The sequence below is a fragment of the Amphibalanus amphitrite genome, unplaced genomic scaffold (genome assembly GCF_019059575.1).
Source record: "Amphibalanus amphitrite isolate SeventyFive unplaced genomic scaffold, NRLGWU_Aamphi_draft 000674F_arrow, whole genome shotgun sequence".
In the NCBI taxonomy this organism is placed as follows: domain Eukaryota; kingdom Metazoa; phylum Arthropoda; class Thecostraca; order Balanomorpha; family Balanidae; genus Amphibalanus; species Amphibalanus amphitrite.
The window spans coordinates 191,253-218,404 of record NW_024882168.1 but is presented as its reverse complement, the minus strand read 5'-3'; the positions used below and the strand labels follow the sequence as shown (position 1 = coordinate 218,404).

Genomic DNA, 27,152 nt, shown 5'->3' with positions numbered 1-27,152 from the left:
GAGTGAGGCCACAGTTTGTCCAGTCCACATGCAATCACATTTTCTCTGCTGACAGCCTCTATTGCCGCAGCTCCTTTTGGCCGTCACCTCGGCACGCAATATTTCCCAGGAGAGTGTCATCAAGGTACACGGCTGAGGTAACCCAGAGGAATAGAATGTGTGACAAACACAAGTGCACAGCACACTAGCGAATGTTGCATCATTGCAAATTGTCAGAAATAGGTAAATGTCGTCATGAACTCCCACCGTTTGACGAAGACGTTGCTCCTCACCCATCGTGGCTTGGTTACAGACATTCTCAAGTTCTGTGTACTAAGAGTATCACCGTTAATACTACTGACGCACAGACAGTTGACACGTCAACCCGTGTGACGCGTCACGCCGTCACACGCCGGGTTAAATGTCACCGCGCCGTCCGTCCAGCTCGAGTCCCGTGACAGGGGACAGTGACGGGCCGTACTGCCCGTGACGGGGGACAGTGCACGGATACACGGCACGCTCCGCCGCAGCCGTCCGTGTCATTTCACGGCCCGTTGGGCATTCCGCCACTCTGTCAGCCGCATTCCTTTACACGCGCCGCGTGCTCAGTGAACCAGGGCGGTCGGGGTGAGGCCGACTCAGGTTCGCTCGTTCACCGCGCCGGGAACTCGTCCTTCTGTCTCGGCAGCTCCAGGACACTGGCACTGGAAGCCTCTGTACCAAACTGTCGGCCGTGGGGGGGACGGTACAGCGGCGCCCGTGTCGAAACGCCGAGAGCAATTTGTCACAACCAATGTCATAATCTCCGATAAGAGCGGAAAGAAGTGCTGAGAAATGGACCGGGCTTTCTCAGGCTCGGACGAAAGCACTGCGAAATTGCCTAACGCGACGACGAGGTCCAACAAATCCCTCTGAAATGACGGGATCACAGGCGCGGGGGAAGACGCACAGAGGCAGAAGTCAGCGCGTCTTTTGATTCCGGGCGATGTCTCTTGTCTAATGAGTTCTTCAAAGTGTCGTTCACCAAACAACAGTTGAAATTGTCCAGATTTTAACTAATTTGGAAAGTACAAACTCGTTTACGATGGTGTGAAATCAGAAAGAACGGAAGCCAACACGATGTTGAGTTGTGTAAAGATCCACGATGCGCTTTTCTGAAATTTGAAAAGTATGTACAGCCCACCGCTAAAGTAATGTAGGGTTTTACCAATCTCAACGGTTGGCTTTGACTGGCGATTGTTTAATGCGGAGTGATCGAAAAGAAGATGTCAATAGCTAAAGTTGCAGCTGCAAGGGTGACGATACATATAAGCTACATTCAAAGTTTCATTGTAGTCTGGCTAATCGTTCCTAAGCTTCAGAAGCAGAACATACCCATGACTGAAACCCCACATTACTTCTGCTGTGGACTGTACATACATCATGTTTGAAAACTCAACGCATTGAGCAGACAGCAAAGAAGTGCTGTGTCATGTGGTGAGCAAATTGACTCACCATGGGGTTCCCTTACTGTGAATGGTTGGTTGTCAGGAAAGGTCCATACAACAAGCATGCCTACAGTCGGCATACATTGATTTCACTAGTCATTTCGAGGCGTTTACGCCATGATTTATAAATGCTTACAAGTCGTTAATGGGCTCCACACTTACCGTTAATTGGCCCGTGGGAACAGGCACCAGGGCCACTCAGTCTTACATATTTCATTCAGGCGTGCGTGCATGGTGTACCCTATAGTGCGTGTCAACACGCAAACCTTTCCGGCGTTTTAGAACGCCTCCAAGTTTTACGGAGGTGATGAAGCCTTGAATCAGTAACCACATCAGCTGAACCTTGTATCAGGTCTTCGCGTAAGCCCTTGCACCTCACTGTTGGTAATAAATAATAATCTATCAAGTATGCAGGACCTCATTACTTGGATGGCTTAATGCGATAAGTTTAGTAGGGTTAGAAGCTAAACGTGTAGCAGTTTTAACTCCTTAGTTTGTTTAGGTCAGACAGGTAGGACCAGGCCAGGTTTGAGTTCGGGTCGAGTCAGATCAGGTCAGATCAGTTCAGCTCAGGTCAGACCATGACAGCTCCCCATCAATCCTGCCCGGGGCGGTGGACCCATCAAATATTGAGCGCCATCGAACTGAAATATGCAGCTCGGTTCAGTAGGTCACACGGTAGCAGTAGAGTGGGATAGTAACAATGGTGAGGGGGGATAGGGGTGATAGGGGGCAGCGATGGCAGTGACGGTGGTCGAAGGAGGGACAGCAACAATGGGGGGGGGATGTCGGGGGGTGGCGATGACAGTGGTGTTGGTAGGGGAGACGGTGGCGGTGACGCCCAAACAGCGCTGCCAGTGGCTGTGGCGGACGGAGGGCAGTAGCCAGCAAATGGCACTTACATAGCTTTATTTAACATTAAACACACCGTAGCCAGTAGCCACCGTCTCATCGCTTTGATTGAAGTTCCATCTGTTGACCTGAGCCCACTGTCCCTGCGGCAGAAAACACCCCGACGAGCCAAACACATAAAAACTGACCCGCACGTGACCTGAGCGAAGTGCCCTCTCCGCCGCATCGGTCACGGTGATATTCCCAGCTCGGCGCGACGCTGGTTTCCAACCAAACATCGGCCACTTAGCATCACCATAAAACCATAATCAGACTCTATCTTGAGTCCACCCGAAAAGTTGGTCCATTTCGCCACGTGATGGGAAAAGCCAATAACCACATGGCTTTGAGGCAGTAACGACCATACTTCAGGTCACAACTCTCCCATAAAATTCACAAAACTTCCTGACAGAATATGGCACATTTGTATTCGTCGCGCACTCCGGGCGGCGGGCGGCGCGCCATTTCACGTCTGCAGTGCGCGGTGTTCGAGCCACTCTGACGGCCGCTGCTGCTCTGTATATCAGAGACAGTGCGATCGGTGGGTCCCGAGGGACTGCCCCGAGGGGAAATCCGTCAGAGGAAGGCCATCTGATCGGACAACGAGAGGTCAGCTGATCGGGACAGTGGGAGGTCAGCTGTCCGGACAACGAGAGGTCATCTGACCGCGATCTCCGACGGACCGACGCTGCATGTCATGGCATGAAAACGGCATAATGCAATATAACGACGGTCGACGCGGTTGAAACAGACTTGAAAAATAATCTGCATGATCTGACTCTGTTTTCTGCGACAAAAAGCAACACCGCATCCCCGGAGCTACATCGAACACTGGCATCAGCCGTCAACTCCATAATGTGGTCGTTCGCATACTCCGCCGTACCACTTCCAATCAAACCGGACCAAAGATCAAACCCAAAAGCCACATTTCGGCGATGAAGGACGCCGTAAATCCAAAAATGGAAAAGAACGACCGGTCATAAATTTCCTATATATCCGCGGTGGCCGAACCCCCGCGGAGACACAAGCTTCCGCACTTGGCATTCACGGGCGGCGCTGGTGTGTTAAATTTAGCGCCGCGGACTTGCCGTTTGGTCACCGTCCATCCTTTAGAGTGGACAAATATAAAGCGGACGAGTTTTGTCACTGGCGGTCGTGAACGGAGGACGTCCGTCACCGCTTTCTCGATGAGAAACCACGCCGGTTCTGTGTATCGTTCGCGAGCATAGCGAACTTGACGCGGCATGCAAACTGGTAACGTCGTCGATCGCTGCTTTATAAAGGTCAAACGAGCCATGATGCAAATGTATCGATTTGACGTGTCATGAATTAGGCATGGCGTCGCGGACAGGCGTTGAGTTGATGAATTGGTAGGCTGTCACTCGTTGGACCCGCCGGCAGGACGGAAACCCGGATAAGCCGGAGCATTATTCGCCGTCACGAACACGGAGGACATGAATTTGTCTTAATCATTCCAAGTTATTACATTTTCACTCACGGAGAAAATTACAAGTAGTCCGCAGCAACGGCTAATCAATCTCACGGCCCGGTCCAACATCCGCCAAAAGTCGCCTCGAATAAGTGGATACATGCATCACGCCTCACTAAAAACTTAGTGTAAATTTTCTAACAAGAATGAATGTTTCGGCACACTAACAACAAGATATAAAGCAATAAGAAAACGTTGTTATAGCACGGTGCAACATTTTTGATATATTACAATGTCGAGCAACTGACGGCTCGGGGGTGGTTGAAAATAACCTCAATCATAACCACTGGCGCCTCAACGGCTTATCCATTAACGCTGCTGTGCCTCTACTCTGTGAGACCAAGGATCACATTAGCGGCCTATCCATCAACTCTGAGAATAGAAGTAGCCCGAAATATTTAGATTTATAGGCAGCCAAGAACATTAAATTATGTGGCCTTTGTTACATGACCGACCATAAAGCATGCTGCCAGCTCTAGCTGGATGCATATATTGAGCCCGGCTTGCATACTTACTCTAAATTTAATAACCGTGATGTCGTGCTCAAAACAACTGTTATATGGCAGAGTGATGGGATATGTTAGACTCAGACAGTGATGTAAATGTCTCTGTGTTATCCTACGATTCGATTCAAAACTAAAGCGCCCTGAGTGGAAGGAGTACGCCCTGCATCTCTGGTCTCGCTATGCTGAACCGGTCTCTTCTCCTGAGTCATCACCGCCACATTTCCCTCTATCCTCTTTGACACCGCCAGTTTGTTCCGTGACATCCACTGACACTGACGCAGTGTGACAAGCAGTCGTGTCCCTGATATCCATCGAGTTCACCGTGGCCGAGACAGATCCCCTCGCCACCGCCGGCGGACGGTCGCCGCTGAAAGAACCAATCGGTCACACGCTCTGAGCAGGCCTGAAGAAGTGTCGCCGCCCGCGCATCAATTCCTGCCGGATCACGGCGCCATTCAGCGCGGCGTTGAACCCTCCGAGCGGCCGCGGATAATTCATCACAGGCCCGATCGCGCCCAGCCCAGATATTGTCCGCACCAAACAAATGGTCCGACCACTGCTCCCCAGAATGGTAAAACAGAAAAGGAGGCATAAATAACGACTGCATGTGCGATAAGCGCGCTGTAAATCTTGCCATGTGAGCAGTTCCTACTATCAACATTTTCGGACACATTGCACTTTTGGTTGGTCACTGTAAGCATCAACATCCCATTCGGAATGAGAAATTTGAATTTCCAGCACACTGCTATAAAGTATTACATTTTTACGCCTTGCTGTCAGATCAAATTGGGTTATATTTCTCTTTAAGTGCGAGGTCATCTTATAAACCAACTATTTTGGAGAGTAAATATTCAACTTCCTACAGTCTAATGGGACACTTAACGTCACCATGAACAAGCAGAATTTCGCTGCTATCTACATTTATGGCTCACCAAGATTAAATAAAATCGTTATTAAAGAGAATATGTCAGCCAATGGGGCAAGCGCCGGTCAAGCGAACGTTAAGCATCGTAGAGATCGCTGATATGGTATAAATTCGCGCATACCTAACAACAAAATATCTTTGGATTTCATTAAAAAGGGAGGCAGGCCGGGTTTTTAGTTCTGACCACCGTTCTAGAGTACCAAAGCATGGTTCCTAGATCTGAAGTAAAAATAGCAGCCAGTCATTTTCCGCAGACGACATACAATTACTCATGTTATTAATCGTTGCTACCATTATGCAAATAGCAAGAACGCTCCAAGAAAAGGCAGCCTGTTCAAACAAATGTTTTAATGAAAACAGTGACAGGTCAGCATGAGAACGGCTGTAAAGCTCAACCCAATGACAATGCCATCCATCTCTCTCCAGGCCCAACGTAAACCCCCCTCAGCCCTCCTTCCAGTCTCAACAAAGTTCAGCGACATTCCCCTCCCCATTCAGTGGCAGTCCTTCAAGCCTATCGCGACAGCCTCCTCCAAGTATAGCAGCTCCTTTCAGCCTATGCCACAAACCATCCAAACCTATGCCACAGCCCCTCCTAGCCCCCTTCCAGCCCCATCCAGATCCAGTGACAAATGTCGCACCTCCAGCTTAGCAAGCATGTAGTGACAGCCCTTCCCAGCCCGGTGCCGGTTCCATCCCACTCAGTAACACCCCTCCCCCACTTCCCGTCACAGAGTTAGATCCCCCCGACCGACAGCAGCAGGTGCTCGCTTCTCCCAGTGATGGCGCAATGAAATGTGGCTGCATCCCTCCTCGTCTCAAGGTAAGACCAGTTGACACGAACTGCAGGCGAACTGGAGCGATATCCAGCAGTGGCGGAAACGGCTACAGCCGCGGCTCGATGCGCTTCCATGCTGATGCATGGGTTGTTATTGTTGGTAAGCCAGATGATATGTCAGGATTCCATTGAAGCGAATCACTTTGAGGAGGCCTAAAAACGTTCCCACCGGTGATTCAGAGACGTTTGTGAATGTGGGATACGTGTCAGTGTGTCTGAGACAGCTTGGACCAGCATCCGTCAATTCATCACCAGTCCCTTGCTGTGAGGGCAGCCAAGAGGGGACCATTTATGCGTCTGACCTTGGTTTCCATTGGAGCGTCTATGAGCTGGATGTGGGAGGGGGACCTCGGCCCGCTCTAGCAGTGCTCCATTGGCGCGAACTTCCGCCGAGTCTCATAGAGATCTCAGCGGAGACACTTGACGTCAGGTCCCTCATCCGGAGCCATCGCGAGCTCCGTTGGACCGTGAACACAGGGTTAAATCAGGACAACGTTCACTAAACGTCCGACCAAGCGCGCACGAAATGTTCGAACCAGCATCCACCAAAAGTCGGGCCCCGGCGTGCAGTAAATGTCCGAGCCAGAGCGACGGCTCAATATTTTCTATGCCGTGCGAAACTGTATGGTGCGAGGAAGTTAGATATATCGAACGTTTATATGTACAAATCCAATACCTAAACATTCTAAGCCCTTTAAAATCCTGAAACGTCTTCTCACGTCCACTTAAGACTTCAAACGTCTTTCCACATCTCCAGTCCTAACGTCTCTCAAAGTTCCATAACTTTTCCAATTTTTCGAACGTCTCCCAGCATGTTGTCCATACTCTCCAACGCTAGCCATGGTCCTACAACACCTTCTAACGTTATATTGCATCTCCCAACATCCCATAAGCGCCTGCAACGTCTCACAAACGTGTCCTACCATCCCCAAACGTCCTCCAGCGCTGTGCCGCCAGCGTACGACCGCAGGGCTCTACCGACCGGCGCCGTCTGGGAAAGAAACGGCGTCGTTGGCTCAACTTGAACGGCGGTCGGATACTCAGATAACGGCAGAGTCGTGAGGGTGCCCCCCTCTTTCACCCCTCCCCCCTCGATGGATGGTGATGGCCCACATAGCCGACGTCAGTGCGCGGTCACACTATGGCGATACGATGATATTGTCAGGGCCCCAGGGAGCTCCCGAGATTGACTTCCACCGTTCGGGTGTTTGATGGTGATAGGTATGCGCCGGTGCTCCTAGAATAAAGATACCTACCTCCCGTCACGAAGCTTATATTCAGTGACAATTAATGCAATTAACGGCATAAGTAATAGCATGTTAAGCACCAGTACTTAATGACTGTAAATTAAAAAAACTAACGTTAAGTTGCGCCTCCTGTCGGTTCCGTCGCTGTCTGCTGCAAAGTTAGACTGCAGCATTGGAACAAACTTAAACGCTGCCTCTTCTTCCGTCCCACATTTCTCTAGCTGCCGATCAAGAAGCAAATCGAACATAAACACAGTGGTGCTTATATACATATGCTAAAGAAACACTACTTTAATTCACACTCCGATAAGCCCGCCGTTTTCCTCTCCATCCAATCTACAAATAAGGTCCTTGACAACTTCTCCGGGAAGAAATGGATTGCACACTGGATATGGTAGATTGCAGCTATTCACTGCGTATCCCAATATGACAGCTTGTTTATCGGTAGCGTACAGTTCGATTTGTGCCGTCACCGTGTCGATTGGAGCCATTCATTTCAAACTCTCACCCTGATGTCTTTTGCCCGCAAATGGATCTCAGAAGTCCGGAACATTGGCCAGACTTGTGAGGGAGTGGCAGGAGATTTCGCAATCCGGTCTTCACAAAGCGATTTTTCAGGCACGGCGCTCGGTAAATCACATCAGGTGAACGTGACCGGAATTTTCAGCAGAAGTTTGCGATTGTTCGTCAGTTTGTCTAGCGTGATTGCGCCCTTATCAGTCCACGTGCTACACAACACGTGGGCTTGAGAACCGAGACAGGGAACCACCAGCAATCAGCAAACTATACACGCATAAGCGTAGGAACCATGGGTGCAGTGGGTGCAGCTGCACCCACAATAATTCTCCAGTGGGTGCAGACAATGTATTCTGCACCCACAATAATCTGAACCAAAAACCCCTTTTCTCATCAACACTACTTCCCATGCAGCACGGCAAATTCAGGATATGTTGCCCACTATTCATCTTTCGAAACATTTGCTACTGTGATGGTTATTACTTACATTTGTGCTGAAGAAAAAAAGGAAATGGAGCATGTGATTGAACACATACTGATGTCCCACTGTCAAAATGTTTAGCCCGATATCTTCGAAAATGGCTAAGTTGGCCGCTTTTACTTTTTGCGGTAGTCAATTTTGACAATCTTAACCCTCGCATGTGTGCGGCGCTTTCCAGCTTCTTATGTGTAGGGGAAGGGTATGCACACCAACTTCTCAGTATCCAGACCAACTCTACATTTGTTTCAACGTTTGTTTCTTAACCAGTTTTGGAAACTTGTTGCCGCATGGTTATTTAACCGGCGCCTAACTTGTACTGGTCAGCTGGTCAGCATACACATGGTCAGCTGCGCCCATGACGTCAGACTTGGCGGACCAATCAGCAGTCGCCGCCAGCCGTTAGCGGGCCCCGGCGCGGCGGTTTCAAACCAGCAGTTGTCGCGCGGCCGCCGTGCAGCCTGGAGCAGCGACGAGGGCTGTTCCAGCATTTGTGCAGTAAAAAGTGAAATCTGTGAACTGTGGTGTTCGTGCTGTGAGTGAGGCCCCCTATGGCCTGCGGGACGCACTAATCGTGCCTATACCCGCGATCGAGACGCCTCCCTTCCCCTGCGCGCGCAATGTAAGTGGACCAGACCTGTGCATGCACATGTGAGCAGATGTTTTGCGGTCGGTGTTTTTTTATATATAAATACATTTAATTGTCTTTAATTCAACTCTTTGTATTTTCAACTTAACTGATGGACATATATGGGCTGTAAAAGCTAATCTGGTTGGCGATCATGATTTATTCGAATTATCTGCGTGATCGTGCAACTGCCATGATTGTTATGCTTAATGTTCAGGAAATATTCGTCATACGGGCATGTTATACTTCTGGCTTGATGCGGTGCACAAAACCATGTTCTTCCACATATAATTTTCGGAATTGTCTCCAGTCAATAGTATTAATTACGTGACCGTAATAAATACTAATGATTCCAGAAACTTTCGAATGGATGTGTTGTATGCATTCATTCACATTCATTGATTATATAACCCATCAGTATTTCGTTTCTTGTCAGCGCAAGCCTTTGAGCATGAGCAATAACTGATGCCAGTCATGGTTTTGTGCACCACTTCCAGCCAAAAAATAACCTGTCCGTATAGAAAATATTTCCTGAATCAGTATCGTGGCAATTGAAAACGAACGCGAATCGTAAGTTCTTAAGGTTATCAAGTATCAACGCAAACAAAGCGATTGTAAGGAAGAGCAAGTTCGAACAGAGTGTTAGTACACTTACTTGTTGACAATTTGTAAGCTAGCAATGTCCAGTCAAAGGCTAGGCTAGTTCATCAACAAACCAGGGATTGGTGAACCGACAAGGAAACGACTATGCCTATCCAGAAGTTGGTAGGTCCACAAGGCCCAGACTAGTACTCAACAAGGTGACGCCTATGCGAATTGGAACCAAACTTGTAGACAAACTGTTAGTTTGTTGGCCAACAAGCCTGGGGTTGGTGAATCGACAAGGTATCGACAAGGTGACGCCTATGCGAATTGGAACCAAACTTGTAGACAAACTGTTAGTTTGGTGGCCAACAAGCCTGGGGTTGGTGAATCGACAAGGTATCGACAAGGTGACGCCTATGCGAATTGGAACCAGGGGAGGGGGTCGATCGGACCCCCTGCCGTTCGGCACCTGATCGAGCCAGAGCTTCGCGGAATAAACGAGGGTGTTGCCCGTGGCTAGAGGAAGCCGATGATACCCAATTTTAAGGTTCTAGGTCATTAGGTGACCATCCAGGTCAGGTCAATGTTCCAAAAGTCGGGAAAATCGGGACCTGCTAGAACTGCGTAAAGTGAAGCTGTTGTCGGGTTTTTCGGGGTGCTGATGACGAATATCATGTTAGTTTTGATCACAGATGATGTCCTCATGCATTTAGGCCAGGTCGGGTCAGGTCAGGTCAGGTCAACCATTAGGCGTCCTACCAGTACCGGCTATCCAGAGTAGATGTCAACTACCACTGCCCATGTTACGAAGGCACTAAAACTACTTCGTAAATGTTCAAATGGGTGCTAAATTCGAAATCAGCCCGAAAACTACCCTAGAAACATGTAAAACTGGAAAAAGTGAACCGAGGTCATCAAAAGTCAATGACCTGACCTGAACTTCAGGTGACCTTCACACCCTCCGTGATGCATGGGACGAACATCATTTCACATGTTTGGACGTCTACAATCACAAAAAGACTGGAAACGCGCGGATAATGTGAGCTGACATACGCCAAATCGGATTCCGGCCGAACATGATCTCGAGAATCAGGTCACAGGTCAAAGGTCTTTTGGGTTAGGGTCATGAAATTTTCAGAGTAGGTGTAAAAATGATCAACTCGAGGGCACTAAAAATTTTGTCGCGATCGGCCGCTTTTTGCGCGAATTATTTGCGAAAAACCATGGGAGGTCCATCCGACCCCCCCCCCCCCACGCGAGGGTTAATGCTTCCAAATGCACTTTCAGACTTCAGTACCTTTTCGACATGGTACACCCTCAAAGCTCGTAATGAGCCTTCGCTCGGCTGTCGCTCCCTACCCCCCCCCCCCCCCCCGCCTCACCGGCCATGGCTGGATTTCTGCACCCATGCATCCACAATGTTCCAGCCGTTCCTACGCCCATGTATACACGTGTGCCAGCGCCGCACGTACCAACGCCGGCCGTCGTCGCTTAGGCTTATTTGATGACAAAAGGAAACCTGGAGACTTCTTGAAGTGAGGCACACACATGCCAAAAGATTGAGCTAGCTATGCAAAGGTGTCTTGTTTTAAATTTTCTAATCTATACTCCTTTACGCAACACCATTGCTCTATGCTCAGTGCTCACGCCTGGTATGAGCTGGGCTGGGCGCTGCAGAGCGCCAGCCACTTGTCACTGACAGCGAAGACAAAGACAGTAGCCGCGGACAGCCGAAAACAGACGCGAAACCGGAGTCGGGGCGGGCGGAGGTGGCGGCGGCAGCCGACGCGCGCCGTCCACGCGTCCCAGAGACGGATGGCCGGATGGACGGCGAGCCCCGACGCCCGGCACCCGGCGGTGGCGAGCCCCGGCGCCGGGGCGGCGAGCGAGTGAGGTGCGGCGGTGGCACGCGCCCCATCAGAGAAACGGCCACTGATGGATCGACGGTGACAGCCGAACGAATGGAGAGGAAACGCGCAGCTTAGCGGACGGGTGGGAACGGGACAGCATGCTTACAGCATCGGGTGACACACTCGGGAAATGTGGGATTTGAAAGGATTCTTCCAAATGGCCTTCAATCTTCCCCATCTCAATCTAACCACGTGTTGAGGCGACGGGTATCCGTCAAACACAGAAACGATCATTATGTCGGTCCAACTCTGACAACCAGCCCCTCAGGACGGACTGTGCCGACTGCAGGGTGTCTACAGCTCTCCGGGACGGATGCAGTAAGCTCTCCCCGCCACTCACTCAAACCCAGACCTCCCCGGGGCAGCAGAAAGCGCCTCCTCCAAACCCTATACCAAGCAGTCACTCTCAGAGTAACCATAGCGATAGCTGAGGCGCCCCATTTCCTCAGTAACTGTCGACAGCGCCGACAGACGTCCATCGACCGATCGCCTGCATAACTCTTAGCACCGCACTCACCCGCTGTAAGGACATCTCAATACGAGAATTCAGAACGTCGACCGATTCGACGACGGCCTCTGTCGTCACCACTTGGCGCCGGGAAAGCTTTTGTCAGATCAGCGACCGAAGCTAATGCTCCGAGGCGCGAATAAATCAAACATCAAAAAGACTCATGGACGTCGGTTCGACCCAGTGCTTTACAGTCGATCGGGTGCCGTCACGTTCGCTTACTCGTGGAGGCATGTCCTCTGAAGATATATGCATGTCGGGAGAGCCATGCCAGTAGGGTGTAAGGCCCATTCAGTCGAGAGCAATATCCATACGGACGTGGGCCGGATCGGCCGGTGGACCTCTCGTGGGAGGCCTGGACAAAGGCTCGCACCGGACCCGGGGGGCAATAGGCATTGATTCTGGACGGCACGAGACGGACGACCGACCGACCGTCGTCGGGCGGGGGCGGGGGAGGGGGAGGAAGAGACCGCCGTCCATTCGTCATATCAGAGCACGCGGCATTGACTGGCACGCACGTTAGGGGACAGAACGCGCCAAATACGTATATGGCGTGCGGTGACCGAGAAATTGCCATAATGCGCGAAATGGCTTCAGCCAAAAGAGGAGCTCTTACCACGGACAATACGTTTTCAGGCTCAGTCACATGTCTTCCTTGAAAGTCAAATGGAGGTATATACGAGTATTTGTAGATTGTAGAAGCTGCATTTCCTACCCTTAAAATTTAACCAAAAACGTTTGCTTTGCTTCTTCATTCTTGTGGCTAGCAATAAGCAAAGCTGATAATGACATCAGTCTAAGTGAAGTTAAAGGAAGGGTGCCACCTTCCGAAATTTTTGTTCTATGAATCTATTTTACTTATTTGAATTTTTAGACGTGGTTAGCGCGTCCACAATATACAAAAAACCGAAACATTGCATTTAATACATTGGCCAAAAAAAAAAGATCGTTGTTTATATCACCACTACAACTCAAGGTCGTTTGATGTGGCAGCTAGGACGGCTGGCATATCCTGTTGTCATGGCAACATATCATTCTGCCATTTGCATTGATGGCGCAACTGAGACAAAAAGATGAACAAATAAAAAGGAAGAAGATAACATGATTTGAACTAAGTTGTAGGTAACCAAGTAGGTAACTGTTGGCCATATTTGCCAACAGTTAAAGAACATCAAATAAGTCGAGTAAAGGTTTTTCCTTTACAATGCTTAAGAGATCTATGGAACCCTTCACCCTTCATGCAACTTACTAGAAAAACTTCCCAATTAAAATTTTAAAACTTAAGTGTATACCATAAAGAAAAAATATACCCTTTCAAAATGATAAAACATGCTTCAAAAGTATAACTTTTATACATACCTTTGCTGATTTCATGTTTTATAAAATACCCTTAACACGACGAGGAAATGGTGCTGAAGATTTTTGCCTGCCCGAATGCTGGCAGCAAAACTCGCAAATGATAACTTCACGTGCGGATTCAATGCTGACCGTCTCGAGCATAGGTAAGTGAAGCCGGTTTTTAGGTTCATGTGAGGCTAATCTTGTAAAAACTGCGTTGTGTCCAAAAGGTGGCACCCTTCCTTTAATCAAAGCTAAGCTCGACCCAGCTGAACATAGCCTAAATATCATCAGTATAGGTACATATGGGCATCATAACTCCCCAGGCCTTAATGAAGTGTCGAGTGCATTACTTCCGTTCCAGAACGCACTCCTACGAGCGCCATTTGTAGCTGCAGTGAGCGCTGGAGTTCAGCCGAGTTCAAAGAGCATCCACTGACGCATACGAGGAACTCAGCCATTCATGAAGCGAAAACTGGGGAAATGCATAACGGAGCACGACCAAAGTGCGTTGCATCAAATAACCATGCATGATGAAGTCAGTGGTACGTGTTCCGTATGAACTAACAGCTAACTCTGAACGCTAACAATCTATTTAGGACAGAAGACGAGTGCTTTCTTGAGTTAAGATTGATGATCAAAGGCGTTCACTATGACACTTCGGTTGGTCTCGCCGGCAAAATAAATGTCCGTTTGAATGAAAGAGTCCCCGGAGCAGTTTATCACAGACTCGTTTTGACTTGGTGCATGGGGCTACAGCCTAGCATTCCGAGCAACGAAATGAACCAATGGCAAATATTTATACAGTATGCTTACAACAGACGAACTTCAGCACTGCAGCATGAATGTTATACAATGGGAAAATGCCTCTCATGACTGATGTAAGGATTATCGGGAGTGCGAATAGGAGTGTAACGATCTCCAGCGTCCGGTCAGCACGTGCTCAGAAAACTCCTCGACCCCAACCCTCCCCCCTCTACCCCCTCCCTCTCTCCCCCGACCTCGACCCCGAGCCGACCGCCCCGGTCGTGGGATGAAGACTAGCCTCTCCGGCGCCGCAGGGATCACATCAATCTCCCCTTAGACTGCCGAGGCGGTCAGCAACTGCCCCGACGAGACGGTGCCGGGCGGTGGGGCGGTGGGCGGTGGTCGGGCGGTGGGCGATGGGCGGTGGGCGGTGGTCGAAGCGGCGGGGCAATGGGCGGTGGGGCGGTGGGCGGGCGGTGAGGTGGTCGGGCGGCGGGGCGGTGGGCGGTAGTAGAGCGGTGGGCGGTGGGTCGGTTCGGCGAGGCGTTAGGGTGGTGGCGGATCTGTATTCTGTCTGGGCGGTGGGCGGTGTCGGAGCGGTACACACTGGTCGGAAACGCCCTCACGAGAGGCCACGGGCGATTCCGGAGTTTTGGATTATTTTTTATATAGATCGATTTGAAATTGATCAAATTATTATACTTAGGCCAAAAAAACTAATCCGGGTGACCAGAAATAGCTGTAATCAGCCCCCGAAGATGGGATATCCCAGAACTCGGAAACTGACGCGGAGCAAGAGGTTTCTTGAGCCGGATATTCAGAGTCTTATTGCTGATAGACACCAAATTGAAATCCCACATATTATGCATCAAAATGTTCGTTATGAAGTTGCCGACTGGTCAGTGCAAAATTTTTGGTATACTTTTTCCCTAACTAAGATGTACTATAGCTTTTTTATGAAGGTTCTCCTACAGTGATTCTGGAATATAACTGCAAAGTTTAGGTAAGGAAACAACAGGTAGTCCCATCTAGTTCCACTCTGATTTTTTGTGAGATGAAGTAGGATTTAAATTTACACCAGGGCAACATAAAAGCTAACTGCGCATATTTGCGCAAAATTTGCAGGAGCCGCTCTTCCTACCCAACTACCGCCCGCCCCGCCCCAGTTTCGGCTCGGCCGCCGCGCCCGGCTTACGGTGACCTGTGTGGCCTGCACGCATCCATGCGTAGTTGACTGGTCATTAAAACAGATGCGCTTGAGTTTATGAATTTTGTGAAAAGCGCGTTTTATGTATGCACTTATGTATTTATTGACATCAAAAGCCTTCCACATATTGCGTGGCGATTACGGCTTGCATTTAGAGAGCCTTGCTATTGACAACCATCACTCGGCTGAAGAAAGTGGAAATTGAAACCTTCGTGAATAGGTATAAGACGCTGCAAATATAGGACACCTGTCACTGACGTCGGGTTACCTTGGGCCGTCTTTTTACATTAGATCACAATTCCGGTATTTAACCCTGGCCGGACCGATTGGTTTTCTACATTGACCGGGGAGTGTTGGTACCACTCCCTCGCCGTTTCGCCTCTAATTGAGCTAGAGCTTCGCGGTAAAAAACAAGCTTGTGTGCCGTTATAAGACGCAAAAATTAGGTACTACCCGATTTTAAGGTCTTAGGTCAGCCAGTGACCTCTTAGGTCAGGTAAGTGCCACAAGGCACGGGCTCGGTTTTAGGTTAATTACTTTGCCAAAAATGGTCGCACTGCCGCGATTTTGGCATCATCGTGTTTGTCTAGCTCAGGCGCGTTGAATGCTTTACTTGGTGTTCGGGTGAAGTCAACTTAACCCTCGCCGGCACAGGCCATTTTGCGTCCTTCGACGGCACAAGGGGGGGGGGTGGTGGTACGACCCCCCCTCGCGTTTGGCCCCTGATCGAGCTAGAGCCTCGCGGAAAAAACGAGCGTGCTGCCCGTCACGAGAGGAAGACGATGATACCCAATTTTAAGGTGCTAGGTCATCGGGTGACCTTCCAGGTCAGGTCAATGACCCGAAAACCGGGAAAATCGGGACCTGTTAGAAAGTCGTAAATTGTGGCTACTGTGTGGTTTTCCGGGGTGCTGATCACGAATATCGTATTAGTTTTGATCACAGATGATGTCTTTAAGCATTTAGACCAGGTCGGGTCAGGTCAGGTCAGGTCAACCGGTAGGGGCTGTGACGGGTATTCGTAATACATGTCAACCGCCTCTGACAGCTTCGTAACATGTTACGAAGGCGCCAAAACTACTTCGTAAATGTTCAAATGGTTGCTAAATTAGAATTCAGCTCCAAAAACTAGCCTAGAAACATGTAAAACTCGAAAAAGTGAACCGAGGTCACCCGAGGTCACCAAAGGTCAATGACCTGACCTGACCTTCAGGTGACCTTGACACCCATCCTAATGTATGGGAGCAACATCAAATCACATGTTTGAACGTTTGAAACCACGAAAAGCTTGCAAACGCGCGGCTAATGCGAGCCGACATACGCCGAATCGCGATTTCGGCCAAACATGGTCACGGAAAAGAGGTCACAGGTCAAAGGTCATTGGGGTCAGGGTCATGAAATTTTCAGGGTAGGTGTAAAATTGATCAATGCGAGGGTACTGAAAGTTTCGTCGCGATCGGCCGCTTTTACGCGAGTTATTCGCGAAAAACCTTAGGAGGGGGTTGCATCACCCCCCCCCCCTGTGCCGGCGAGGGTTAAGGTGTTAACCTCGGGTCAAGGTCAGGTCGGAGCCCCTCAGGTCACGAAAATGGTTGAAGGAGGTCATATCGCATATCATTCGATTCGGCAGTTCTTCCTGAGTCTAATGGTGGCTTTCCCGACTCTCTAGCTCCATCTGATCAGGAGTTATTGACGAAAAACTTACATGGCCTTAGTGACGTCATAAATGACGTCACGCAAAGTCAACAATGCTAAAGTCAAGCACTGGACCTTGCAAGGAGTGCATGAAACCATTCCCGGTGCCCGAATAGCAGCTCCCAATTTCCCTTGTTGACTTAAAGTGGTGCTAGATCCTGCATTATACTCAATTATGACGTCATAACTTAACAGATTCACGTCATATATTTAGTGCTTGACATCCAAATGATAGATTACATATGGCAGAGAAGGTATGCAAAGTTTTATGAAGTTTGCTTCACTAGTTGTGGAATAACAAGCAAAAAACTTCTGCGGAAAAGCCGCTGGCCTCTCGCTGGAGCGTTTCCGACCAGTGTGCGGTAGAGCGGTGGGCGGTGGGCGGTGGTGGCGATGGGCGGTGGGCGGTGGTCGAAGCGGCGGGGCAATGGGCGGTGGGGCGGTGGTCGGGCGGTGGGCGGTGGGCGTTGGGCGGAGCGGTGGACGGTGGGCAGCGAGCGGTGGGCAGTGCTCGGACGGTGAGGCGGTATTCTGGCGGAGGTCTTTAGTCCGTGGTCGGCCGACGCTTTGTAACTTGTTAACGGCGCTTACAGCTAGGAGTCTCGTCGGTCGCGTGGTCGACTGTTGGATCGTTAGAACGGGCAACAAGTCGGCGACGCTGCGGCGACAAAGCTGTGACCTTTCCGTGGCGACAAGACGACCTTTCCGCGTGTGCACCGCCATGCAGCGGCTTCCTGTGTTTTCACTTGTGTCCGTTACCTAATGGCGGCACGATTCAAAGACGTTGTTGCTCCATCGAAAACACTGAAAGGTCGGTGGCCGATTAGTCGGCTCAGTAAGATCCATCCACGCAGTCGGATGCATTTCGTGTTTCCTGTTCTCCCAACTTCAACCAGTTGGGAGATCACAGGGCGCTGAGCGCACAACAGACGGCGCCGCTCTGCACCATCGCACATTGCACAACCCGTCTTCACATAACGTACTTAGCGCTGTACGTCAGGCGCATACCAGTTACCACGTTATATCCACGCGGCAGATATAATGAATGCGACGTCGTGCCTGGCGCCGGCTGTTATTCCCGCACAGAATGGCGCAACGTTAGTAAGGCCCGACCGAGCATATTTTGAGTTGTGGACTGTTTTCTCCAGAGAGAACACAAAGTTTGCCACCGCCCCCTGTACAGTGCGCCAAAGACGAGCCGCCGCAATGCCGCATGCATTATGCATATGCATATGCATGCCGGGCATAGATGACTACTGGGGGCGGTAAATATTGTATGTGAAGAGACCCTTGTGCGCTATCAAGGCGAGGTCTTTCCGGGCCGGGTCGGCCATTTCTTGGATGAATGGTCAGTTTCGTCCGCGGCGGGTCGTTCAGACGCCTCTGAATCTGCATTCCGCCTCGAACTAGAATCCTGCACGGGAAGAATAAATCCAATTACGTTATCCACTTTCATTCATCCATGCCTTGGTTAGTATCAGCAAGGCGGGGCAAGCATAGCCAATGTTATCCTTACTCATAGCGCCGACGCCAGGGGCGGATCCAGAAAATCTCCAAGGGAGGGGCCATTAGAAACCAGGAGGCCCCCCCCATAATCCCACCTGTTGGAGGCCCCATCTTCCCACTTGTTGCCCCCCCCCCCCCCCCAAAAAAAAACTGCGTCTATTGAGCTTATCTAGCTGTTCAGGCAACATCTCAACATCTGTGCAGGCTTGGAGGCCCTCTGTGCAGGCTAGGAGGCCCTGTAAAAGTGGTCATTTCTGTGAGTATAAGAGACCTCCAAGTTATGAAAAGCTTTACCAATCTTCTAACAAAGAAGTCTTCTCAGCTAGTCTTCTAAGAAATAACTAAGTGGGTAGGTTAAAAAAAAAAACTCATCGGATTTCGGCCACTTTATTTTCAGGAGGCCCCCTTTTCAGCTTTTTAACTTTTTAACTTTTTATTTTATTTTTGAAAAAAATCGGCCAAGGGGGGGGGCCATGGCCCCCATGCCCCCCCCCCTTGTATCCGCGCCTGGCCGACGCGCTCCCCCAAGACCATGGAGATCTCCGTTTCCCCAGCACCCTAGGGAGAGGCGATTGGTGTACACATGATCTGCGAGGATCCACGCCGGCTCTCCCGTGTCTACAGGGATCAATGGACGAGGGTGTGTGCCCAGGAATTGCTGCGAACACAGACGGATATCGCGAACAGCCCCTTGAGGGTGGAGTCATGTGGTCACTGGCTGGGAAAAGGTTATATAGGTGAGGGCAGTGATGTAATTGAAACATTCACAAGCGAATGATGTAAGACAACGGATAATTGAGCCGTTAGTCTAGACTGGTTCAGCATAAATGATAAATGTCGACCTGTGAACATGAACGAGTAACCACAGCCGTTTAATATCACAAATATAATTGCATAATGCAGCATGAATATGTTGGGAGGTGAGGTGTGCGGAAACTTCCTGTCATCAAGTCAGCGAGGTGCACGTTTAGCAGTTTGGGTTAAACGACCATCATAGCAGGGCTCATTTAGGGCAGTTCGCACGGCTCATTCGGGGCAGTTCACAGTGAAATGGAGAGGATATTAGTCTTCCGCTGATGACGGGGCAGCGTCTGGCCACCGTCGTTTGGAGGTCGCCCGAGTGGGGTCGTCTCCCGCCGCCGCTATAGCCGCTCACTTCTCTCCGTCTCCCTCAGTGCCGTTCAGGCCAGATTAGAGACCTGTTAGAGCCATTCAGTCGCCGCCAGAGACGGCCGAGCTGTCCGCGGACCGACATTCAACCTCGGCGCGCTGGGAGGGTCCGACTGAGACGGTCCCAGACGCTGCCAAAACGGTTCGTGCTCACGAATACGGCCCGTGAACGGGAGCTTATTCGGGCCATGGGCCGCCGAGGCGGAGGGTGGGTGGGTGGGCTTGATGGGGAGGCGGTGAGCTCAGGCACACGCTAAGGTCGGCTCTGGTATGAGGTCAGGTGCTCACAATGGTGGAGGCGGGGTCGGGGTCATCAGCAGTCTCGGCTCCATGTCGAGCGAAAATGAGGACGGATTGACCAATGATGAGGTGCTTTTATTTCACGATGAGAGCGTAACTGACCGCTTTTGCACAAAATGAGTGCTAAACGTGGCCTAACGACCGGCTCAACGGCTCAATTCGGACTACCGTTACGTCCAGGTGCATTAATCATCGCTCGGTGGATCATCGCTCAACCCTTTAACCCTCTTTGTAGCCATTTATATCGCGCTTTACATTCACTCGCCGCTAATGCTGCACTGTCGGAGAATACGACGCCCAGTCTCGAACGAAGATTTATGAATGTTTCGACTCATTCGTTCATCGGCCTGCTGAGATTCTTTCTGCGGCAGCGATAGAAGTTCCAACAAATTCACCACCATCAGACCTCAGGAGAAAGCCCGCTGAATTTTCGGTAGTCCGGACACGCTGTTCGGGACATTAATGGGCAGTGTATCAAGGTGAAAGCTCCGCGCAATATGCATGCGGTGTTCTCGTAAATTACACTCGGTCTGGCGGTAAGTGCCCGAGGCGATTGTATCGGTGAAGCAGCGGGCGGCGGTCGGCAGTTTACACCGCCGAAATTTGGCCGCAGGACCAGAGCGATACTGCGGCGGAAACGGCGGTGCGAGGCACAGAAATGTAACGACTCGGAGACGGTCATAGCAGGGTGCACCGTGCTGAAAACATTTCGTGTATACCATAGAAGACAGAGCGATTGAAATACCTCATACATCCTTGCAGTGACACCAATTTAGAATCTTGTTTGAAATGTTAATTGGGAGTGAAGAGAAGCAAACCACAAATTACCCCATCCAATCTTAGTGACAAGTTACAAGGAATCCAAACGTACGGCTAACTTGCATACTAAATCAGTCCTCTTACGTAACCACAAATCCCGTACCAGCATCCGATTATATCGTAGCCAATCCATTAGACAAAATTAGTATTACGCAAATAGACATGCCAGTTAATGTGTCAAAGACTCGGCGGGTTCAATGAGGTTGCAATTAAATATGTGAGGCGAGGCTGCATGGTTTCGAACTGGGTAAATGATTGCTCAACATGCCCATCCCTCACGCCTGGATTTCTGCCCGGATCCAAACGGCGAGGATTGTCCTCAAATGACATTCATGCTTTCAACTAGAACTGCATATAATTCAAATTCTATAATTTCAATTATAAAATTTGACATGTCCGTGCGAACTTTATCAAAGGCTAGAGACCGGTGGATCTTGACTAATGTGGTGTTGGTTTATAGATCCCTTGTCATCACTGATCAGTCGTCAGCATATTCTTTCATTGTCAGTTGGATTCGCTCATTCCCAGTCGTTCGGTACGACACTCACCGACGATCTGAACCACCCTGATCATGGGCAACAGCTGCGCGCTGGGGATGGATGATTTGGAGCGGCCCGCACCGTCAGACGCCGGCGAATCGGGGGCGAGCGCCACAAAAACATCCCACCTCGGAGATCAGTCACCGCGCGAACAAAGGACCTGAAAATCCGCCGGTCCGGACCGAACGCCGGGCGCCGAGAACTTCGTGCGATCATGGCGAGGCATGATCATATACTGGGTGAGAACGTGCAACGGTGCGGATCAGAGACCCACGCCGGTGGGTGTGTTGGTAGACCGTGCGCGCCGGCTCACCACGCGGTGTGGCGGCGCGCGTTGGCGGTCGTTCCACTCACCTGCGTTCACTAGAGCGAGACCAGCGGCCAGGAGCAGCGCGGCGGCCCACTCCGCACCCATTCTCCTAGTGCGAGTCTATCACCTCACATCTCACACCAGCGCGTCACCAACGCTCACCACTCACCACCGCCGCCGCCGCACCAACACACATCACCACCACGCGCCAGTCCCTCTCACGGCCACCTGCGGACGCCGCGCGGCACGTACCCTCCCCTCTGCCGGTCTGGGAGCGACTGATCGGCTCCGCGCACGCCGACGGACAGCCGCCCGCCGCCGACCGCCGCCGGTCCGCCGGTCCGCCGGCCCGCCGCCTCAGCGCCGGCGGCGGCCGCGTGCGGCGGCGCGCGCCGGGGCGTCTAGCCCTCCGCCCAACCGCCCGAGTCAGCGCCGCTGGAGGCGACTCCAGTGAATGTCGGCAGTCGGAACGATCGGTAAATACCTGGTAATGAGCCGAGCAGACGTCGGCGCGCCATAACAAGGGAAGATGTCGGCTGTTTTGACGTGCACTGCCGCCATTGGAATGCGTCCCGACGCGGCCGAGAGACTCGAGAGGTAATTACCCTAATGCGACCTCCTTTGAGGCCTTTCATATCTTTCTTCGGCAGGCCGGCAACTTCTGTTTGAGACTGCATCACAGAAGCTACAAGACGGCCGCTTAAATACCTACGGAGAACAGTGAAGTTTGCGTTGCAAGTTCTGAGTTTTCACGTTATGACCTTCCACGCACTGATAAAACGTGTGTAGGACCGAGGACGTATTGACTCCTATTCAATTACCAGCCACGCCACCACCACAGCTGCTACCAAAATCACACCCTCGTCGCGCCGCGGGGGGGGGGGGGGGCGAGGGGAGACGGGAGACCGCCACGGGCGTCCCCCGGGGATCACGCGCCACGAGGTGACACCCCGCCACGTGCCCCGGAACTGCCGTCAGCGTTCGCCGGGCGCCCCTGCGCCCCTGACACTCCCAACGGCGCCCCTAGCACGCCCAGTGTGGTCCAGACAGGCGCTCGACGCCCGCGGGGGTCGGCTCTCTGGTGCGGATTCCTGCTGGGTCCCGACGCGTTCTGTCAATCTCAGGAACATCATCGGGGTAGGCACTGTCGTCGGCATGATATTTTAGTCGTCAGGTGTCACGCTGGTCCTCCGGGTATGATTTACGTGTACGTACGTAGAAGAATCTATGCTACCTAGTTACTGCTGAATTCATGAAGCAATACAACCGGCTGCCGTCTCTGGCACGTCACGGATGGAAGCCACCCTGCTCACAAGCCGCTCGCGTCTCCGATTTGTCGCAATTAGCTCCACATGCCAGCGTCATCCCGGCGCGTTTGTCGCCATCGCGCCACGCTCGTCTCGCCAGGCGTCAGCGGAGGGGAGGAGGCCGACCCTCTGTGAGGGTAATCGATCAGACGCGGGGCAAGCTGCCGTAAAAAGGCCCGGCGACACCACGGGGAGCGATGGGGAGAGGTGGTCGTCCGCGCCACGACCGCCGCCACGCCCGGAGAGCGCGCCGGAAGTGCCGCAGTCGACACTCGACGGCCCGCGGAGGCGGAATGGGGAAACAGGCACGGAGAAATGATGAGGAACGCAGGGCGCCGCTGCGGAGTGTTTTTGCAGGCAGCGGATGACAAATGTCTCTGAAAGATGGTGGGCGCTCAGATCCGATAGAGACAAAAGAAACGGACTTTGTGGCTTACAAAGTGATATTGGAATTTGGAAATATCAGGGCCAGAATTCCAAAAAGCAGTTGTTCCCATCCTTTGCTATAAAAGCAGCAGCTTATTTTGAAATTTACAATAGGTACCTATACATTTCCAAAACATTGAAGTGTATAGCTGTACTGTAAGCGTTTAGTACCTACATAGGCACGCACAAGGTGTTTTTAATAAGGACGTTTTGCCATCCGAGTCTACAGAAAAACTCTCCTTCACATTCTGAAAACACAAACTTTGTCTAGCAACTTTCGGCAGCTCGTCTCAGCCTTCAAGCCCGTCACTGTGCAGGACGTCTCCCCTGCATTTTCCGACACTCTTTGTTCGACGCTGTGTTTCCCCAGTTAATCAGCCGTGCCCTGGAGCGTGCTGTCCTGAACTCGGTGTCAAGCTTGATCAAAAGTCATTGAAGATTACGTCGGGGCCGTCGTCCGAAGCTGGGCTTTGATTAGCTGAGTTTAAACTCAAACAAGCTCGCTGATTCACGGTGCAAAATCACTGACCCGAGAACACTTTAACTTCTGGATGAAGACAGGATAGAATCGAATTACGCTTGGTAATTATCATCAATGCATCTAATGTTTTCAACCAGCGATAAAAATTGGTAAGCATTATAGTTAGATGACATTGATTGGAGGCCCATAGTCACGCCTATAGACAACACCTCACCACAAATGCTTCCCAAAATTTAGCATCACGCTAGTACCTTTACGTAATTGCAAAAGCGTTGCTGAACACAGAGCAGCCTATTTCTCTAGGACCTGACGCCTTATTCGGATTCACTTTCGGAAATATCGGAGCGCTATTCATTCTTCCCCGAGTTTCACGACTCGGACTGGCTAATTATGTATTCTGTTCATCTTCCTTGATGACAAGCTCTAAAGTGAGTTACGGCTAATTTGCATGACAGTGTCTTTCATAATACATTTATTCGCATCTCAATTGAAAGGCCTTTACGGTAGTTCGGAAGTGCGCGAGGTGACTACTGGCGGAGGGTGGTCCGATATTCAGTTGAACTTTGTCATTTCAATACAAGCCGTCCAGTCGGAAAACGGTGCAGACAATTCTACTTCGCAATTTCACAATTTGATTGCCATAGCGAATCAAAACTGCGAATCACATCAGGTACATGCCAATAATAATATATTCCTCATGTGGGACCACTAATATAAGTTGTCCTATAAAATATAACTCCTAATTCATGTAGCGAACTCCAAATCATATAGGACAGTTCTAATCGTGTTACACGATGCAATAGGTTCCCTTAGTTGGTATAGCGTCACTAGCTGTCCTCTCGTCGATTCTACATATACCTCAGCGCGATTCTGGTCGCATCCATTCTCAGGGATGCAATTCCAAGCGGCGCCTATCCATCACACACACTCGGGCCGACACATGTCGCGGGCCGGATCAGACGCCTCCAAATGAACCGGCCGCCGGTGCCAGCCGAGACGGACGGCGGGCATTATTCCTGCAGGGGCGGACCGCCGCCCATCTGCTCGGCCCCTCTGGATCGCCGTGACCCCCATCTGGACACAATTTATGACGCCGCAATGCCTCAGACCAGCCGGCCGGCGCCTGAAGCCAAATCTCAACAACATCCGACCAATAGGAAGCGCGACCGCAGCGATTTAGTTCAACGAGCCTCTAGCCAAGTCTCGGCCCTTTTCTCAGAAACCACATTTACTAAATGAGCAAAAAGATTAACGGCCTTTTCAAAGGTCGTTTGTTCGATTAGCTGGTAGAATTCAAAACTCTTGCCCGTCATAGCAGAGACTTGGTGCACGCCAATGAACGATCACATTACTTACCTACGAACCTTAAAGACGAGAACAAGCGCCACATTCTTATTTGAGCGGAGTGAAAACCCGGATTGAATTCGCCAAAAATCAAGCTTTTTTTGCAGAAATTGTACGTGGGGTCTGGTCTACCGCGCAATGGATTATTAAAAACGTCCTGACTCTGTAGGTGAAGTTTGGAAAAGAAAAACTGCGGAGACGCCACAAAACGCCACAAGACTGTGAATACATCCTGAACATGCTGATTACTTCAGAAGCCCTTCAATAAGTCTTCCCGATACCACTAACCGGTTTACGATTTCACAGCGTGTCCGTCAAACCGCACGTCAACCCGTATCTCTGCTAACCACAATACTACTTTATCAGCACCGAGTTATCCGGCATTTGATTTACTAGTACCAGAGAACAATGCTCGGCGGAGTGAGGACACGATAACGTCAGCCGATCCATCCCAGCTCCCCATTATATATCACGCCACCAAGTGAGTGACCACGGCTCTCCATTGAGTTTGCGGCAGTAAGTCCAATTTCCGCCGGGTTTGATTGCGGTGGCGTCTGCGAGATTGCTTAGCTACCCAAGAGAGCAATGACCAGCGTCTGACGATGGGCCGGTCGACCACTGACGGCTCAGTCCAGTCTGTCTGTGACCTCAGAGGTCGAGCAGGTCACCGGACAGCGGTCAGCGACTCCGACTGGACATGGTAAACCCGTCACTCAGCCCTGACAGCACGACCAGCCCACAGTCCGGTCCCGTCTGGTTCCACGAGCGGATCAAACTGCCGCGACGCCGACTTCTTTCAATTTACTTCAATTATCCAGATTTGTGATGTATGAGTCGGCTGAATCTTTGACTTACAGCACGCACAGCGATATATCCCGGACTGTCTGGCAGGCCGAATTTGGTCCGGAGAGCCAGCTCCGGCGCGCGCCGGAACTGCGTCCGGAAGTTGGAGCTTTCGCAGTTCCGAGCTCCGCTGACCGGAAATGAGATGCCTGTATCGCACACGGCTGTCCTAAAGGCCCTAACAAGCAGCTCACTTCTGTGCGTCACCCATAAAAATAAACAGATAAGTATGAGCGTAAGGCAACGATGCGGTAGGTAGCTTTATAAGATGTCGCACACAATTCACTACATTAAAAAAAATATGCTTTGACTTCTCCATCTGTTAAACGTTAATACTTTTTCATTTTTAGCTTCCGTTGAGGCAAAAGCTTTTCAGCCAAAATTAAGATGCGCGCAGGAATGACGATAACGGCCAATTACCTGTCTACCTCACATTGTGCTGAATAATTAGGATTACTTATGAGCTAAGGCATGAGTGAAATTAAGCCCCAGCGATCAAACCAGACCTGACATCCGCCAAACGCCTCCATAACCTCGGGCATGTCCCCAGGCTCTCGTTAAATTGGCGGAGCAAGCAATCAGCGTCTGTCGCGGCAGCTGACCGGACCCGTCGCAGTCGGACACACAGCGCATCCGGCCGTCACTGTATTCCGAAAACCACTGACTCCGGCCGCCCGGCTCGCGGCCGACCCGAGCACCACGTGACCGGCCCAGGCCAAGGTCACCTGAAAGGCGCCGCATCAACAGGCGCGCCCTCGACATTTCCCCCCTTTTCAAAAAAAAAAAAAAACGAAAACGTTTTCTACACAGCACAACAAAATATGATGCAGTCACACATAAGTACAACAGAACAGTTGGCGCACATAAACACCCTGTTTTCGACGTTTCCGGTTTCACACAGGACACTCAAACACACGCTTCATATTTCGCATGTGCGTACGACGAATGCGACCCCGATCATCCTGTACGTCTACATGGCGACGGCCCACACGTTGCACCACAACATAAGGTCCCAGCCAAGGATCATCCATCTTTGACCTAGCTCCAAAATTTTTACACAACACGCGGTCACCAGGTCGATATTCTACATCCTTAGCTCGGTGCCGCCGGTCATAATAATGTTTGTATTCACA

At 50.8% G+C, this 27,152-nt stretch overlaps 1 protein-coding gene across 1 annotated transcript in view; it reads right to left on the bottom strand.

Moving 5' to 3' along the window:
* Positions 1 to 21,924, bottom strand: part of LOC122364399 (kin of IRRE-like protein 3) — a 62,978-nt gene extending 41,054 nt beyond the window's left edge. Inside the window, exon 1 of the mRNA XM_043334723.1 lies at positions 21,663 to 21,924. Within this exon, the coding sequence (XP_043190658.1) occupies positions 21,663 to 21,723 (61 nt within the window). The 5' untranslated portion in view covers positions 21,724 to 21,924. The remainder of the gene's footprint in view (positions 1 to 21,662) is intronic.
* Between the last annotated feature and the right edge of the window lie 5,228 nt (positions 21,925 to 27,152).